This window comes from Salmo salar, chromosome ssa13, assembly GCF_905237065.1.
Source record: "Salmo salar chromosome ssa13, Ssal_v3.1, whole genome shotgun sequence".
Taxonomy (NCBI): domain Eukaryota; kingdom Metazoa; phylum Chordata; class Actinopteri; order Salmoniformes; family Salmonidae; genus Salmo; species Salmo salar.
In genome coordinates, this window is record NC_059454.1 from 30,099,062 (window position 1) to 30,117,048 (window position 17,987).

The 17,987-nt window shown below is 42.4% G+C and overlaps 1 protein-coding gene across 3 annotated transcripts in view; it reads left to right on the forward strand.

Moving 5' to 3' along the window:
• Positions 1-17,923, forward strand: part of plekhm2 (pleckstrin homology domain containing, family M (with RUN domain) member 2) — a 28,124-nt gene extending 10,201 nt beyond the window's left edge. For 2 of the 3 annotated variants that reach the window (XM_014135369.2, XM_014135371.2), the window contains 12 exons: positions 2,840-3,691; positions 4,884-4,953; positions 5,556-5,646; positions 7,436-7,500; positions 8,277-8,365; positions 8,635-8,767; positions 9,079-9,269; positions 10,190-10,255; positions 10,574-10,739; positions 13,006-13,185; positions 14,131-14,247; positions 14,405-17,923. In XM_014135369.2, the coding sequence (XP_013990844.1) occupies positions 2,840-3,691; positions 4,884-4,953; positions 5,556-5,646; positions 7,436-7,500; positions 8,277-8,365; positions 8,635-8,767; positions 9,079-9,269; positions 10,190-10,255; positions 10,574-10,739; positions 13,006-13,185; positions 14,131-14,247; positions 14,405-14,542 (2,158 nt within the window). In that variant the 3' untranslated portion in view covers positions 14,543-17,923. The remainder of the gene's footprint in view (positions 1-2,839; positions 3,692-4,883; positions 4,954-5,555; positions 5,647-7,435; positions 7,501-8,276; positions 8,366-8,634; positions 8,768-9,078; positions 9,270-10,189; positions 10,256-10,573; positions 10,740-13,005; positions 13,186-14,130; positions 14,248-14,404) is intronic. The other variant, XM_014135370.2, reaches the window with a different exon arrangement.
• Positions 17,924-17,987: the final 64 nt, after the last annotated feature.

The following is a 17,987-nucleotide window of genomic DNA, read 5'->3' on the forward strand; positions in this document are numbered from 1 at the left end:
TTGCCCTTGACAATCAACCGTTCTCTGTCGTGGATGATGTTGGCTTTCGTCGACTGGTCGAGCACCGGTACAGACTACCAAGTAGGTGCTATTTTTCAGATGTTGCCCTACCGGAGTTCTACAGTATTGTTGAAACGCATCCATGAGCTACTTGCTATGGGCGTCCCTGCTATTATCTTCACGACTGACATTTGGACCAACGATGTCAGCCCCATGAGCATGCTGAGTCTGACAGCACAGTGGGTCGACGAGGATTTCGTACTGAGAAAAGCCGTATTGCATGCTTAAGAATGTGCTGGTTCTCATACCGCTGCTGCCATTTCAATGGCATTTGAGAGCATGTTTGAAACTTGGAAACATGAACATATATAGTGAGGGGAAAAAAGTATTTGATCCCCTGCTGATTTTGTACGTTTGCCCACTGACAAAGAAATGATCGGTCTATAATTTTAATGGTAGGTTTATTTGAACAGTGAGAGACAGAATAACAACAAAAAAATCCAGAAAACCGCTTGTCAAAAATTTTATAAAATGATTTGCATTTTAATGAGGGAAATAAGTATTTGACCCCTCTGCAAAACATGACTTAGTACTTGGTGGCAAAACCCTTGTTGGCAATCAGAGGTCAGACGTTTCTTGTAGTTGGCCACCAGGTTTGCACACATCTCAGGAGGGATTTTGTCCCACTCCTCTTTGCAGATCTTCCCCAAGTCATTAAGGTTTCGAGGCTGACGTTTGGCAACTCGAACCTTCAGCACCCTCCACAGATTTTCTATGGGATTAAGTTCTGGAGACTGGCTAGGCCACTCCAGGACCTTAATGTGCTTCTTCTTGAGCCACTCCTTTGTTGCCTTGGCCGTGTGTTTTGGGTCATTGTCATGCTGGAATACCCATCCACGACCCATTTTCAATGTCCTGGCTGAGGGAAGGAGGTTCTCACCCAAGATTTGACGGTACATGGCCCCGTCCATCGTCCCTTTGATGCGGTGAAGTTGTCCTGTCCCCTTAGCAGAAAAACACCCCCAAAGCATAATGTTTCCACCTCCATGTTTGACGGTGGAGATGGTGTTCTTGGGGTCATAGGCAGCATTCCTCCTCCAAACACAGCGAGTTGAGTTGATGCCAAAGAGCTCCATTTTGGTCTCATCTGACCACAACACTTTCACCAGTTGTCCTCTGAGTCATTCAGATGTTCATTGGCAAACTTCAGACGGCATGTATTTGTGCTTTCTTGAGCAGGGGGACCTTGCGGGCGCTGCAGAATTTCAGTCCTTCACGGCGTAGTGTGTTACCAATTGTTTTCTTGGTGACTATGGTCCCAGCTGCCTTGATCATTGACAAGATCCTCCCGTGTAGTTCTGGGCTGATTCCTCACCGTTCTCATGATCATTGCAACTCCACGAGGTGAGATCTTGCATGGAGCCCCAGGCCGAGGGAGATTGACAGTTCTTTTGTGTTTCTTCCATTTGCGAATAATCACACCAACTGTTGTCACCTTCTCACCAAGCTGCTTGGCGATGGTCTTGTAGCCCATTCCAGCCTTGTGTAGGTCTTGTCCCTGACATCCTTGGAGAGCTCTTTAGTCTTGGCCATGGTGGAGAGTTTGGAATCTGATTGATTGATTGCTTCTGTGGACAAGTGTCTTTTATACAGGTAACAAACTGAGATTAGGAGCACTCCCTTTAAGAGTGTGCTCCTAATCTCAGCTCGTTACCTGTATAAAAGACACCTGGGAGCCAGAAATGTTTCTGATTGAGAGGGGGTCAAATACTTATTTCCCTCATTAAAATGCAAATCAATTTATCAACATTTTTGACATGCATTTTTCTGGATATTTTTGTTGTTATTCTGTCTCTCACTGTTCAAATAACCCTACCATTAAAATTATAGACTGATCATTTCTTTGTCAGTGGGCAAACGTACAAAATCAGCATGGGATCCAATTTTTTCCCTCACTGTACTCCTAGCGCCAACAACTGACTGGAGAAATAAGCTGATCAACTACGTCTGCAGCAGACGTGATACCCTCTGTCATGGCATTGAAACTCCTGCTCAACAAAACTGCCGACACCAACCGTGGGGTTAACTTACAAAAGTACTCGAGGCTGTGAACAAGCGATTCGGTGGCATTCTCTCTGAGCCTCTACTGTGTCGCCACCATGCTTGGATCTAGGTACAAGGACAGCTACTTTGATGCAGACAAGAAACAGGGTTTACGTGAAATGTTACATACACAGCTGGACACGATGTAAACGGGGGACATACGTCAATGCCAACAAAATACGTTTTTGGTGTGTGTGTGTGAGACCTTTTATTTAACTAGGCAAGTCAGTTAAGAACAAATTCTTATTTACAATGACGGCCTACCCTGGCCAAACCCGGACGATGCTGGGCCAATTGTCCACCGCCCTACGTGACTCCCAACCACGGCCGGATGTGATACAGCCTGGATTCGAACCAGGGACTGTAGTGACCGCTTTTTGCCCTGAGATGCAGTGCCTTAGACTGCTGTGTGTGTAAGATAACTTTTTTACTGTGCTAGAGTGCTTAAAAGGCTGCAAAAATGTTTCATATCTGTTATTGGTATCGGTTTTCTTTTGGCAAGGAAAATATCAGTATCGGCCAAAAATGTCATATCGGTGCATCCCAAATTTCACTGTTAGGTCTACACCTGTTGTATTCGGCGCATGTGACAAATATTTGATTTATTAGCACACACATACAGGTCAGCAAGCCTTGTAGCTCTATGGCTTGGGAAATGTGATTAATTTATCCAATGGGCCCAGGAAGAGTACACATGAACTACTCATTATGACGTGGTTGTTTCTTTTTCCACCAGGATGGCCAGACGAAGGAAGCCATCCAAGAAGCGCTGTAGCGTGAAAAGCTCCACGGTGAGCGGTGACCAGAACACAGTGGCCTTCGAGCAGGCGGAGGCAGACGAGAGAGCCCCGGCTGGATGTGAGGGACCAGAAGGAGACACCTGGAGCCCCTCTGTGGGGTTGCTGCAGGGCTCAGGGGCCGAGACGGTGAGGAGGAGGAGGAGGAGGAGCAGCAGGAGGGGGGAGGAGGAGGAGTCAGAGGGCCTCCTGCGGCTGCCGGAGATGACCGACACCTCAATGGACAGCGTTGGCCAGCCCCTACGTGACGTCATGGACCGGCTCAACGGTGCTCTGGATGGGGGTAAGACCTGGGGGCGACCAGCTGGAGAGGAAGAGGAGGGGGAGAAAACCCAGCAGAGTTCCCTCCCCAGAAGGCCCTCCTCCGCCAGCCTTGAAGCCAACCCGCAGCCCTTTCGAGGGAATTCGATGGGTGAGCCGCCTGACCCGGAAGCCAGGGTCCCCCCCCTGCTGCGCCCTGCTCTGGCCCCGAGTCCCAACTTCCTGCAGGCCCCCCCGGCTCCTGCAGACTTTTACTGCTTTACCCCCAACTGTCCAGACGCTGCTGCCCTGCGTAGTGGCCACCATGACACTGCAGGGCATGGCCAGTCGCAGGCTAGTCTTGGTGGCCATGAAGTTGAGGCAGAGGCACCGCCAGGACAGGACCCCTCCCTAGAGGAGGAAGAGAGTGATGAGGAGGAAAAGGATGAGGCAGTAATGGTTGAGAATGGATTGGCTGCTGGAGAAACTGAAGAGGAGATGGAAGAGGACAGGTTCAGTCCAACGGAAAACTCTCATCCTGCAGAATTCAAGTGAGTTGAGGGTTACGTAACACATTTTTAGGTGAACCATGAATGAAACCTTTTTTTAATGGTGCAATATGTCGAATTTAGCTCACCTAATTTCTGGTTTCTAAAATGTTTTAATGTCCGCCTGATTTCAGTTTGTGACATAACAAGCAATGTATAGTAAAGAGAATCATTGTACCATCGAAACTACTTAGAAAAACATTTTTAATAACCAAAAATATTGTTTATAATATTGCTGTATGAAGTTGAAATGACATCCAGCCCCTAAAACTAGTGAATACCTCATGCTCTGCATTGGCTCGGGAATTGAACCCTGGTCAACTGCTTGGAAGGCAGCTATGCTCACCACTAGCAGCTCATTAGCAACATGGAGACATCGATTCATATCCTGACTGTCATTTTTGTGGAAAGCGAAAATTCTTTGACCAAACAGATCGTTGCTATAGGTGTATGATTATGCCTTAGGGTGCGAGAGGTCCCTGGTTAAAAATAATTGATCATTTTAATCAGTACCGGTTACCTTCAGATTAGTCCCGTGACACTTGTGGGGAACGTATGGCAAAACGGAGAACATTGTGACAAGTGGGGTCACATTAGTTTGTAGCCTAAAGATTTTTGGATTCTACAAACAGAAGTTGGCACATAGACAGTTCGGACTTCAGACGAGTACCCTCACTCGTGAGGGTCTCCCCTTTCCAGAGAGTGGTCATACGATTGTGTAGGTCAAACGGTTCGGAAGCTACAGATGTTTTTGTGAGAAGACCGATTATAGGTATGTCTCATGGTTTGACAAACACCGCTCTAGCTCCACCACCTTTCACTGCAGATGCGGAGGTGTAACATAAGCAGTTATGGAGGATTGAGACGGATACGATGCGTCTCAATCTCTCTAATTGAAAACTGATTGATTTTAATGGGTATTTGTTTACATTAATTTACTTTGATTCACGTACTGATGCTTAAATTGACTCAAAAGAAATGAGTTTCATTCTTTTTGAAGTCTTAAGCCTTTTGAGCAAAATGAAAGTAAAATGAAACTTACGGACGGGAAGCAATCGTAATGAAAGATGTATAATTCACATTTTTATCTGAAATCAGTCAGGTCGTACACCAAATTACACAATGGACCTTTAAGCCAATTTTTTTGGCAATTCTTTAGCCACAGTGGTGTGCTGATTCTGTGTGGCCGTTTCAGGGTGGACAACAATCACCTGCTGCTGCTCATGATCCACGTCTTCAGAGAGAACGAGGAGCAGCTCTTCAAGGTAGGCCTCTGTTTCACTGTGGTATATTATGTTGGGTGGGGGGGGGGGGGGGGGGTGTAAAGGCCATACATTGTTATCATTTGAGCTTGTGCTCTGGATTTAAACACTCCCTTTCATGGATTTAACAATAGTGGAATTTCCCTCCAGCCAATGCTTCCCTCCAATACAAAGCATTTAAATCCTTGAATGGGAGTGTGAAACTGCACACTAGGAGAAGCATGGAGAATCGGGACGCTGCCACAGCCTCACAACCATGTCCATTCTAAATACATATCTGGGAAAAAATTATTCAAATATATTGGTGAATAAACAAGTGATATTAGTATGCTTTGCAGTGTATATTTTAAATTGAACCTTTATTTAACTAGGCTAGTCAGTTAAGAACAAATTCTTATTTACAATGACGGCCAAACCCTAACCCGGATGACGCTGGGCCAATTGTGCGCCACCCTATGGGACTCCAAATCATGGCCGGTTGTGATACAGCCTGGAATCGAACCAGGGTCTGTAGTGACGCCTCTAGCACTGAGATGCAGTGCCTTAGACTGCTGCGCCACTCGGGAGCGGTGCAGTCCTGAGTGTTTAGTTCTGTCTGTTCCCAGATGGTGAGGATGAGCACAGGTCACATGGAGGGGGACTTGCAGCCTCTCTACCTGCTGCTGACTGACTGTTACATCTACCTGCTGAGGAAAGGTGAGGGTTTACTGCTCATCACGCTCTCAGATACTCTCTTTTTTACTGTTTCTATCTATCTCTCTCTCTCTCTCTGTGTCTCTGTCTTTGTGTGATGGTCATTACATTTATTTTTAATGGCTGCCTTTGACTTTGCTTGTCATGCTTGTCATGCTCTATCCTATCTATCTACAGTACATTTGGAAAGTATTCAGACCACTTTACTTTTCCACATTTTGTTACATTACAGCCTTATTCTAAAATGTATTAAATACATTTTTTTTCTCATCAATCTACACAATACCCCATAATGACATAGAAAAAACAGTTATTTATCAAATTTGCAGAATGTATTTAAAAAAAGTAACAAATACCTTATTTACATAAGTATTCAGACCCTTTGCTATGAGACTCAAAATTGAGCTCAGGTGCACCCTGTTTCCATTCTACAACTTGATTGGAGTCCACCTGTGGTAAATTTAATTGATTGGACATGATTTGGAAAGGCGCACCTGTCTATTTAATTTCCCAAAAACAAAGCCATGAGGTCAAAGGAATTGTCCGTAGAGCTCCAAGACAGGATTGTGTCGAGGGACAGATCTGGGGAAGGGTACCAAAAAATGTCTGCAGCATTGAAGGTCCCTATGAACACTGTGACCTCCATCATTCTTAAGTTAAAGAAGTTTGGAAACACCAAGACACTGACTAGAGCTGGCTGCCCAGCCATACTGACCAATCGGGGAGAAAGACCTTGTTCAGGGAGGTGACCAAGAACCCGATGGTCACTCTGACAGAGCTCCAGAGTTCCTCTGTGGAGATGGGAGAACCTTCCAGAAGGACAACCATCTGCAGCACTCCACCAGTCAGGCCTTTATGGTAGAGTGGCCAGATGGAAGCCACTCCTCAGTAAAAGGCACATGACAGCCCACTTGGAGTTTGCCAAAAGGCACCTAAAAGACTCTCAGACCATGAGAAACAAGATTCTCTGGTCTGATGAAACCAAGATTAAACTCTTTGGCCTGAATGCCAAGCGTCACATCTGAAGGAAACCTGGCATCATCCCTAGGGTGATGCATTGTACGGCAGCATCATGCTGTGGGGATGTTTTTCAGCGGCAGGGACTGGGAGACTAGTCAGTGTCGAGGGAAAGATGAACAGAGCAAATACAGAGAGATCCTTGATGAAAACCTGTTCCAGAGCGCTCAGGACCTCAGACTGGGGCAAAGGTTCACCTTCCAACAAGACAACGACCCTAAGCACACAGCCAAGACAACACAGGAGTGGCTTCAGGACAAGTGTCTCTTATTGTCCTTGAGTGGCCCAGCCAGAGCCCAGACTTGAACCTGATCTAACATCTCTGGAGAGACCTGAAAATGGCTGTGCAGCGATGCTCCCCATAAAACCTGACAGAGCTTTGAGAGGATCTACAGAGATGGGAGAAACTCCCCAAATACAGGTGTGCCAAGCTTGTAGCGTCATACCCAAGAACACTCAATGCTATAATTGCTGCCAAAGGTGCTTCAACAAAGTACTGCGTACTTTCCAAATGCACTGTAGATAGATAGGATAGAGCGTGACAAGCAAAGTCAAAAGGCAGCCAGCCATTAAATATTTTGCTCTGACTTGTGTAAATGTGATATTTCAGTTGTTTTTGCTTTGTCATTATAGGGTATTGTAATCAATTTTAAAATTAGGCTGTAACACAACAAGATGTGGAAAAAGTCAGGGGGTCTGAATACTTTCCGAATGCACTGTAGCTGTCTGTCTGTTCATCCCACACTCAAACGCTCACTCTCTCTTGCTCTTTCAGGTGCAGCGGAAAAGCCCTATACAGTAGAGGATGCCATCTCATACAATGAGTTGGACTTTGTCTCTGTAAGTTGTCTATACTGCTGGGATATGTTGTCTAGTGTCAGGATTGTCTGTGACTGGTTTCTTGTAATGTTGAATGGCTGCAAAGACACAATAGTTTTTCTTCAAGTTTTATCTTTAGGGTTGTCTTGGTCAATGTTTAGCTTCAGGGTCACAGTGTCACAACGTTCCTGAGGTCAGATGGTTCATGATGAGTTTACAAGGTTCACGTTGTCCCAGTCATTGTTTATGGGAATTACAACATGGCCGGCAATCATGCAACCAATTTGAAAACCTTTGACTCTGTGACTTTCTGTCATTCAACTATCTGTCATTCAAATGTTCACATGCAAATTGTAGTAGATCTTTTATAGGCATATGTGCAGCGGTAGCAATTTACCAAAAGTAAAATTACAATGCTTATTTTATGGACTAGACTCTTGTAATGAGTTTGATTTTCCAAATAGGGTTGATGCCACCATATAATGTTAGGCTATCAAGTCCTTTGGACTGTATGAGGGAAGTGCATGAAAGAAGCCTTGAAGGGATACTTTGAGATTTTGGCTATGAGGCCCTTTTATTTACTTCCCCAGAGTCCGATGAACTGACTCTGGGGAAGTGACCGGAAGTCTATGGGTATAAAAAATGAAAAGATGGCTTTTATATTGCACATTGCTGCAACAAGACCTCCACCTAAAAAGCTGATAGACAGAAGAGGGGAAAACGACAAGAAGGAAGAGTTACTGTCAATGTCCAGTCCACTAAGTTGTGCTGTGTTATTGTCTATGTCCGTCTCTCAGGTGGGCTTGGACCAGCAGACATTCCTGCTGGTGTGCACCAACAGAAGACGGCAGTTCCTCCTTGACACGGCCGACTCATCGCTTACTGTGTGAGTGCCTCCTGTCCTCTGCTCTCCCTCCTTCTCCCTGGCGGCATCTCCATAGTCTAAAGTGGCTTCCTCTCCCCATCTCCTTTCCTCCATCTGTGCTAATTCTAAAGGACTGGACTGTGGAAAGCAACTTCCTAGTTGGCATGCTCTCACTTATGTTTCCATATCAGTATGAGTGAAGGAGAAGAGAAGCAGAATAAGTCACTCTTTATCCCTCCCTCTCTCTTTGAACCCACCATCCTCTTTTTTTTTCTCTCTCTCTTCCCCAGCTGTTTTTTGGCAGCCCTGACGTCGGCCATGATAAAGGGGTGCAGGGAGCCCCCCTACCCCTCTGTGCTGACCGACGCCACCATGGAGAAACTGGCCCTCACCAAGTTTGTCTCCCAGGAGTCCCACTGTGAGGTGAGGACCACCAATTTTTGCTGTCTCACCTAGCTGGGCCTGCACACATCCATAATTTCTAAAATATATAAATAAAGACATTTCATTTTTAAAGAATGCCTGTATACTGATTTTATGCTCTCATGAAGTGAAGTCTTATTTTGATTGGAATCACATTACAATACACACTTAACTCTCATCAATTATGGATCTTATGGAGTGGTTATAGGCATAGCTATGACTAGCCACAGACATCACCAACTCAACACATGTACAACAATGTGTAATAGACAAGGGATACAATTGTGTAATGACGCGTTGTGTCTGTGTAGGTATCTCAAGTGATCATCCGCCTGTATTCTTTGGTCCACTGGGAGGACCCCATGGATGTGACTCTGGCCACCCAGACAGCCCTGGTGGGCACTGGGGACTCGTCCAGCACTAAAGAGGGCCCCCTACTCTACAGAGCATGCACCACCTACCTGGGCAAGGAGCTGTGGAAGAGCTGTTACCTCGTACTGAGGTATGTATTGGCAGCCATAGGCTTTTAGAGGAGCAATATGCTGAAATCACTCTGCCATTGCCTGGTTGCTAAAGTTCTAAACTGATTGCCTAATTTCTGTTTATGTGATTAAACAAGCAGTGTAGAGAACCATTGTAACGTCTAAAACTCTGTGTAATATATTTTCAATAACCAAAAATATTGTATCTTTAGCTGTTTTGAAGCTGGTGTAGAAAACCGAAAGTAAAAAAAAAAAGACGCAAAAACAAAAGTTAAGGACTGTAAGCATAAAAATAACGCCCATAAAACAGATCTATCGCATATAAGACTTTCAATAAGAATGACGGATCTATAATTCACATTTCTGTGTGAATTTGGTTGGTTTGCCCACAAAGCTACATATTGCACCTTTAATATAACCCTTATAATAAGACATCGTACTTACTTATAACAAGTAATAAAGCGTTATACCTGGATGCGTTTACCAGGAAGTGTTACTGATATATCTGCCTTCTATTACGTTTGTTATAGAATGTTATGTGTAACTTTACTTGAACAGGTTGAAGCACAGCTACAGTACCCATATAACATGTTACACATTCCTGTTCTTATTTTAATGTAGCTGCAATATTCAATGTACTAATATAATTATACATTTGCACATCTCATTGTGCTCAAAGCAAGATTATAAACTGGGTTGTTCAAGCCCTGGATGCTGATTGGCTGAAAGCCTTGGTATATGAGGCCATATACCACGGGTATGAAGCAAAACTACTTATTTACTGTTCTAATTACATTGGTAACCTTTTTAAAATGGCAATAAGGCACCTCGGGTTTGGGGGGCTAATGGCTTAGCCGTAGTATATTGTCCATATACCACACCCCCTTGAGCCTTATTGCTTAAATATATTTCAGTATGTGTTCCTCTTGTCCTTGTTCAGCAAAGGGGTTCTCTACCAGTATACAGAGAAGACTGATGGGACACCACTGATGTCCATCACTATGGGGTAAGGCATGCATGCTGTGTTACTGCATCTGTTTATGATGGGATAATTTCCACAAGTGAATGGATCTGTGACTAGAGCTTTTATGGATAAAGTTGTTTGGACAAATGCACTTGGTTCAAACATAGGTGATTGCATTTATTTTGCTGAATTTTCCAAAGTCATAATTTTACGAAATACCAATAGGTCGGTATCTATCGCTATGAAAATATATATTTTTGTAAATAGTAGGCTATGATTGACTTTTCCTATTTTCATTGTTGTTTGACCATCTTCTGTGTGCTCTCTCCCACCCTTCCTCGCTCTTCATCGCTCTCTCAGGGGTGAGTACTGCGGAGGTTGCCGGCGCTCCAACAGCACAGAGCAGCCTCATGCCTTCCAGGTGATCCTCACAGAGCGGCCTCCTCTGGAGCTGAGCGCCGACAATGAGGGAGACATGGCCGACTGGATGCTGGTGCTCTGCCAGTCCGTCTCCAAAGGGGTGAGGGTGAGGGCATACACACATGCACACACGCTGCACTCTGACACAGATACACACTGCACCGTGAGAATAATGAGAGTGAGCATGGCCAACCGTGCAGATTTTGCCATGCTATTGCCATGAGGGGAAGAAAACCCTACTAGATTAAAAACATATTTTTGCATGAACTGTCCCACACCATGTCATTCCCTATCTCCCTACATTGAGTTCAGTTCCTCCAGGTTCAATCAAAGATTCACTGCAGAAAATTGATCTTTCTCTGATTTTTAAATCAGAAATATGTTTGTTTTCATTTAGATCAGGGGTTTTTCTGCATATAATTTTTAAATTATTATTTTATTTATTTTTTTGTATCGTCTATGTCCAAACTTTTTTTTAATATTGTTTTTATATAAACATTTCCGGGATAGAAAAAGGTTTTCAGTGTAACCTTAAAACCTCTTACATCTAGATGTTCCGCTAGCGGAACACCGCTCCAATATCCAATGATGGGGCGTGGCGTGAATTACAAACTCCTCAAAAATCCAAAAACTTCCATTTTTAAAACATATGACTATTTTACACCATTTTAAAGACAAGACTCTCCTTTATCTAACCACATTGTCCGATTTCAAAAAGGGTTTACAACAAAAGCAAAACATTAGATTATGTCAGCAGAGTACCCAGCCAGAAATAATCAGACACCCATTTTTCAAGCTAGCATATAATGTCACAAAAACCAAAACCACAGCTAAATGCAGCACTAACCTTTGATGATCTTCATCAGATGACACTCCTAGGACATTATGTTATACAATACATGCATGTTTTGTTCAATCAAGTTCATATTTATATCAAAAACAGCTTTTTACATTAGCATGTGACGTTCAGAACTAGCATACCCACCGAACACTTCCGGTGAATTTACTAAATTACTCACGATAAACGTTCACAAAAAACATAACAATTATTTTAAGAATTATAGATACAGAACTCCTTTATGCAATCGCTATGTCAGATTTTAAAATAGCTTTTCTGTGAAAGCACATTTTGCAATATTCTGAGCAGATAGCCCGGCCAGCATGGCTAGCTATTTTGACACCCACCAAGTTTGGCACTCACCAAACTCAGATTTACTATAAGAAAAATTGGATTACCTTTGCTGTTCTTCGTCAGAATGCACTCCCAGGACTTCTACTTTACACCCAATGTTGTTTTGGTTCCAAATAATCCATAGTTATATCCAAATAGCGGCGTTTTGTTCTTGCGTTCAAGACACTATCCGAAGGGTGACGCGCCGGCGTGACAAAAAAATTCAAAATATTCCATTACCGTACTTCGAAGCATGTCAAACATTTTCTCGTAAAATAGCGATAATATTCCGACCGGGAGACATTGTTTTTCGTTCAAAGACTGAACATGTAAAATGGACTCTTCACGTGCACGCCCGTGTCATTGTTCTCAGATCGACCACTATCCAAATCCCCTACTGTTTTTCGCCCAGGGACTGCCAGAGTCATCATTCCCCGTTCTGGCGCCTTCTGAGAGCCTATGGGAGCCTTAGAAAATGTCACGTTACAGCAGAGATCCTCTGTTTTCGATAAAGAGGCTATAGAAGGCCAAGAAATGGTCAGAGAGGGCACTTCCTGTATAGAATCTTCTCAGGTTTTGGCCTGCCATATGAGTTCTGTTATACTCACAGACACCATTCAAACAGTTTTAGAAACTTTAGGGTGTTTTCTATCCAAATCAAACAATTATATGCATATTCTAGTTTCTGGGCAGGAGTAATAACCAGATTAAATCGGGTACGTTGTTTATCCGGCCGTGAAAATACTGCCCCCTATCCTAAACAGGTTAAACGATTTAAACCAGATATAAAGTATGTTGAAATCATAATGGACCTAATATACTTTTTCAAAAAGATCTTTGAGAACGAACAATATTTTTGTCATGGCAAGGGCCCCCATTGATTTTGTTATGTTTGAGTCACTCGGATAGCATAAGCCATGGCAAAATGTGTAGAATTGCAGGAAATTAGCTTTAAAATAGCACATTTTCTCTCGGCCCCATGGAAAGATCTGTAGAATTGCAGGAAACTTGCTTTAAAAGCTACATTTTACAGCCAAGAGGAGGGCGTCTAAAACCGCGTCATTGGCCACGACCCTGCCACGCCCACCACCTAAGCCAGATTTTGGTCCAGAAAAAAACCTGTCGTTTTAACAGTAGCTCTGAACTACATAGGCTAAGTATATCTGTGTTTTTATCCATTAAACCTCCCTTCTGTCTTCAGGTGATCCCCCAGGGCGTGGCCCCCACACCGTGTATTCCTTGTTGCCTGGTGGTGACGGACAGGAAGCTGCTGACATGCCACCAGGACTGCCAGACTAGCTTCTTCCGCTCGCTGGGCGGAGCTGATCTATCTGACGTCACTGCTGTCAGCCTGGAGGATGACAAAGAGTACTGTGTTGTTGTGAGTCACCTCACGCCTGCCTTGTCCTCACTTGCCTGTGCCCTCTAGTCTTTTCTCTTTGTGTCTCAATTAAAATTGAATTTGTTCTATTGAACATGCCACCACTATAAAAGCATTTTAATTATATGAAGAATCTTGTAGATCAGTGGTTCCCAAACTTTGTTTGTAGTCCCGTACCCCTTCAAACATTCAACCTCCAGCTGTCTACCCCCTCTAGCACCAGGGTCAGCGCACTTTCAAATGTTGTTTTTTGCCATAATTGTAAGCCTGCAACACACACACTATTCGATACATTTATTAAACATAAGAAGGAGTGTGAGTTTTTGTCACAACCCGGCTCGTGGGAAGTCACCAAGAGCTCTCTGGGCACAAATAATAATAATCAATAATTTTGCTCTTTATTTAACCATCTTACATATAAAACCTTATTTGTTAATCGAAAATTGTGAATAACTCACCACAGGTTAATGAGAAGGGTGTGCTTGAAAGGATGCTCATAACTTTGCAATGTTGGGTTGTATTGGAAAGTCTGTCTTAAATAATTTTCCACACAGTCTGTGCCTGTATTTAGTTCTCATGCTAGTGAGGGCCGAGAATCCACTCTCGCATACAGTTGAAGTCGGAAGTTTACATACACCTTAGCCAAATACATTTAAACTCAGTTTTTCATAATTCCTGACATTTAATCCTAGTAAAAATTCCCTGTCTTAGCTCAGTTAGGATCACCACTTTATTTTAATAATGTGAAATGTCAGAATAATAGTAGAGAGAATGATTTATTTCAGCTTTCATTTCTTTCATCACATTCCCAGTGGGTCAGAAGTTTACATACACTCAATTAGTATTTGGTAGCATTGCCTTTGAATTGTTTAACTGAACACTCTCTTATGCTCTACTCTCTCTCTGTATCTCTCTTGCCATAATTATTATTATCTCTGTGTATAGGAGTTTGCAGTGGACAGGGCTCAGTTCCTGCCTCCCTGGGTGTTGTACTTCAGCGGATGTGAGGAGAGAGACCGCCTGCTGGGGGCGCTAGAGAGTGCCTGGAGAGACATTTTCCAGGTAAGGGAGAGAAGGATCGAAGAGGAAGGGTTTTGAGACAGGCAAGGATCACAGTAAAAAAGGATCAGCTCAATAACATGATTTCCCTATGTCTCTATCCCTCTTTTGCTCTTTGTCTCTCGCACTTTCTTTTTAACCCTCTTTTCATGTGATCCAGGTGTGTCTGCCTCGTAGGAGGGTGTCAGAGTCGTCGGTGCAGAAGCGTTGTGGCGAGGCCTTGGCTCTGATGAGGAGCGCCTGGCAGAGAAGTGACAGTCTGGCCCGGGGACGTGCCCAGAGAGAGCCCTGGTGCTGACAGACAGATAGGTGGATGGACAGATAGGACAAAAGGCTTTCACTAATTCTCCTATCTATTCCTACTCTACACATCAGGGCCGTAGTCAGTTGCATTCAAATGTTATCAATTCTGCAAGTGTATAGAAAATGTACCATTACTTTCTATGTGGATTTGTTCAATTGTCAAATTTAATTTCAACTGGGTGACTGAATTTGAATGGAATTCACACCAAACCTGTTACATATAATTATGACAACAGCCATATAGATAGAGGGAAACACACTCTCCGTTGTGCGTACATTATGAAGAGTATACGGTAAGTTAAGCATATGAGGACGTGTCTTCATGGGATGTTGCGAGACAGACAGCAGTTTGAATCTCCGTTCACACTCCTGGCCTTGCACAAATATGTATGTAGGGCAGTGACAGTCATGGCATTTTGGATGACGGTTATTGGTCAGGCAAATGACTGCGGTCACTGTTATAATCGTTTGAGTAGCAAAATGTTTTTTATATATTTAAAAAAAATATATAATAATTCTCCTCTCCTTCGCTCCTGACTGCATGTGCTGTTGCTGCGGGGGGGGGGGGGGGTCATTGCCTAGGCAACTAAAGACTGTTGCTAAAACGTCTTGCTTGTTTCAGCAAGGAGCAACAAAGTTTCATCATGTTGTAAAGAGTCCATGTTACCTCTGAAACGGACTCAACTGCACAATGCCTGTGGTCCTGTCTTCAGTCAGCTCATTCAATGTAAAAAAATACATTTTCTTTAGCGTTATTTTCATGACTGTCTTCATCCATAATCGCCAGTTACACGGTAGTTGTGCCAGCCATGTATGTATGTATGTATGTATGTTCTGCTTGACTTTCCTCTTGTCGTTGAGTCGGCCGTTAGGGGAGGAGGTGCACTCGTTATAGAATAAGACGTTCACTCACATATGAGGTTCTTTTGAACCTTAACCACCACACTACATGTATAGTGCGTATGTAAAGCGCGGTATAGTATTGACTTATATTTATATCAGTCCTTACGCAAATGTACATTGCCCATCTCTCCATGAATCCAGACCTACATTGATTTCGTCTTATAGGTTTGTCTGTTGTCAAATACCTCAAACAAAACCCTTCTCTCCCATGCAAAGGTTGTGATAGTTATTCACTTGAAGTGACATACACTATTAGTTACAGCACACATCTCTTGCCTTTGTTGGCCATCTTGGTTTACCATTGGGTTTTCCACCTTTTAGTTATGTCAGGTTGGATGGTCAAAGTTAGTATTAAAGTATCAGAGCGGAGAATGTTCTAACCTAGCATGGATACACTTTTAACAAGGATGAGAGGAGAGAGTAACTTGCTGTTGAATGCGAGATTGCACATTGCTTTTGGGTTTCAGCTGTGGTGGTTTTATTTGAGGGTACTGATAAGTTCATTGGGGTTCTGTGCGAAGTTCATGTTCAGTGGTGCTTTTAAATTTAAGCACAAATGGGAGCAAATAGTTGTTCATTTGAAACACGACTTATGTGAGTCTAATTGTATGCAATTTATAAAGGGGATATATTTGCTTTTATTTTTGTGTGGTTTGTTCTAGTCATTTGGCACACACCTCTATCTTTTATGAGGGGAGTATCTGTCATTGCACTGTATGTGTTGCAAGTGGCCTGGTCAAGATGTGGGATATGTCAATGTTAGTGTGTTCTACAACTGGTGGAGGTATCAGTGCATCCCTACTTTATTGCACAACCTGTAGTTTTATTTCTCTGGAAACTCTGTTGCGCAATGACAGACCATTGCTTTTAGTCCAGTAGTTATAGTACAACCAGTCCATATGCATTAGTAAATGAAGAAAAATCAGTTTGACTAGAGATGACACTACTTTATTCATATGACTTGTCATCGGATTAATCCAATTTACCCCTTACAATGTATCCCCCACATAATTTAATGCAAATCCTCACATTCATTTGTTTGACAATGTAGCTAATTATTTATGTTGACATGTTATGTGAAAGTAAGATTTTTGTGTTGCTGTTGACAAGAGGGGAATTTACCCAATGCTATGGCTATCCTGGAATTGCTCAAGGGCAAAGTGATGCTAAGACTCAGATTTGTTACTTTAAAAAGAATGCCAAACAAAAACCAGTGATTGCAAAGTTAAACAAACCATACAACTCTGCACAAGGACTACTTTTAACTATTTCCACAGAACATTTGACAAAAACACATCTACTTGAACAGTAAATGTGTTTGTCAAATTTTCAATTAACATTTTTAAAAGTTGTGGTTTGTTTAATTTTGCAATCAGTTTTTTGTTCACCATAGATTTTTTTCAAGTGAAAAATCTGAGTCTCAGGATCACTCTGTTACTGTGGAATTTCCCTCAATCATCAGGAGAAGGTTTCTGGAGGATTTCAGTTTCATTGCCTGTTGCTCCTAATAATCATGTCCTTTTTCATTAACTTAATTTGATTAGCGATAATGGCCTCAGGCCTTGTTTTGACCAAATAAAGCACTACTCTTGAATGTGGCCTTATACTGCTGCTGGCTTCTAATCGAACATGATTAAGAATCAGTGAAATTAATTTGCTGGGTTGTGAATACACACTCAATGTGTGTGTTCCCTGTCCTCCATTTGCATTATAGTAATAGGCGGAATTACTAAACATTCTCTGCTTTGAGCATTTTAAGTGCCACGTGGTCTTGCCTCTATTCTACTGTTTCTGTAGGCGTGGGAAGCCGACATCCCAGAATTTTGCATCTCAGGTTAGAAATGTTACAAATAATTTAAATGTAGTAGCCTAGATCCCATGCAGAAAAGACCCAACACCTCAAGCCAGAGAAACCATGTCCTCCATTTTAGTTTCAACTGACTTATGTCATTTTATATCCCATTTTTTGTGTTGGTACTTATCCCTTAGTTTTCTAAACAGTGGAGTTAGAGAGCTCACTGGAAGTAAGAATGTTGAAAATTATGTTCTAGAGAAATGTACAATTGCGATACTTAAGTCTTTGAAAAGTTTGTCAATATTTGATTGAGGAAAGGAAATATGAAGCATCTTGGATTCATATCCAGAGTTAAGTGAAGTTTGTCTTTATGAACAGTAATTTAAATGTTGGACATTGCTGGCCAATGGTGAATTACTTCTTTTGATTGACTACTTGTGAAAATAAAATCATTTTTACATTTGTTTTTATATCTATATATATTCTTTGTATTATGTTTAGCTGTCTTTTAATAATTTTTTTTAAATGTATAAAACTAATGGGATTGCTCTATTGTATGATAACCCGTGATCATCACACTAAAACCTGCATGTATTTGGTGTTTTTACATTGCTAATAACGACTGTACAAAAAAAGACTTGTGAATAGAACAACATGAATAAAGAAATTCAAACCATAGCTTTTCAACAACTAATCTTTGTTTTAATGACCTTAACACAGGTGTTCTAAGTTATTGAACAAA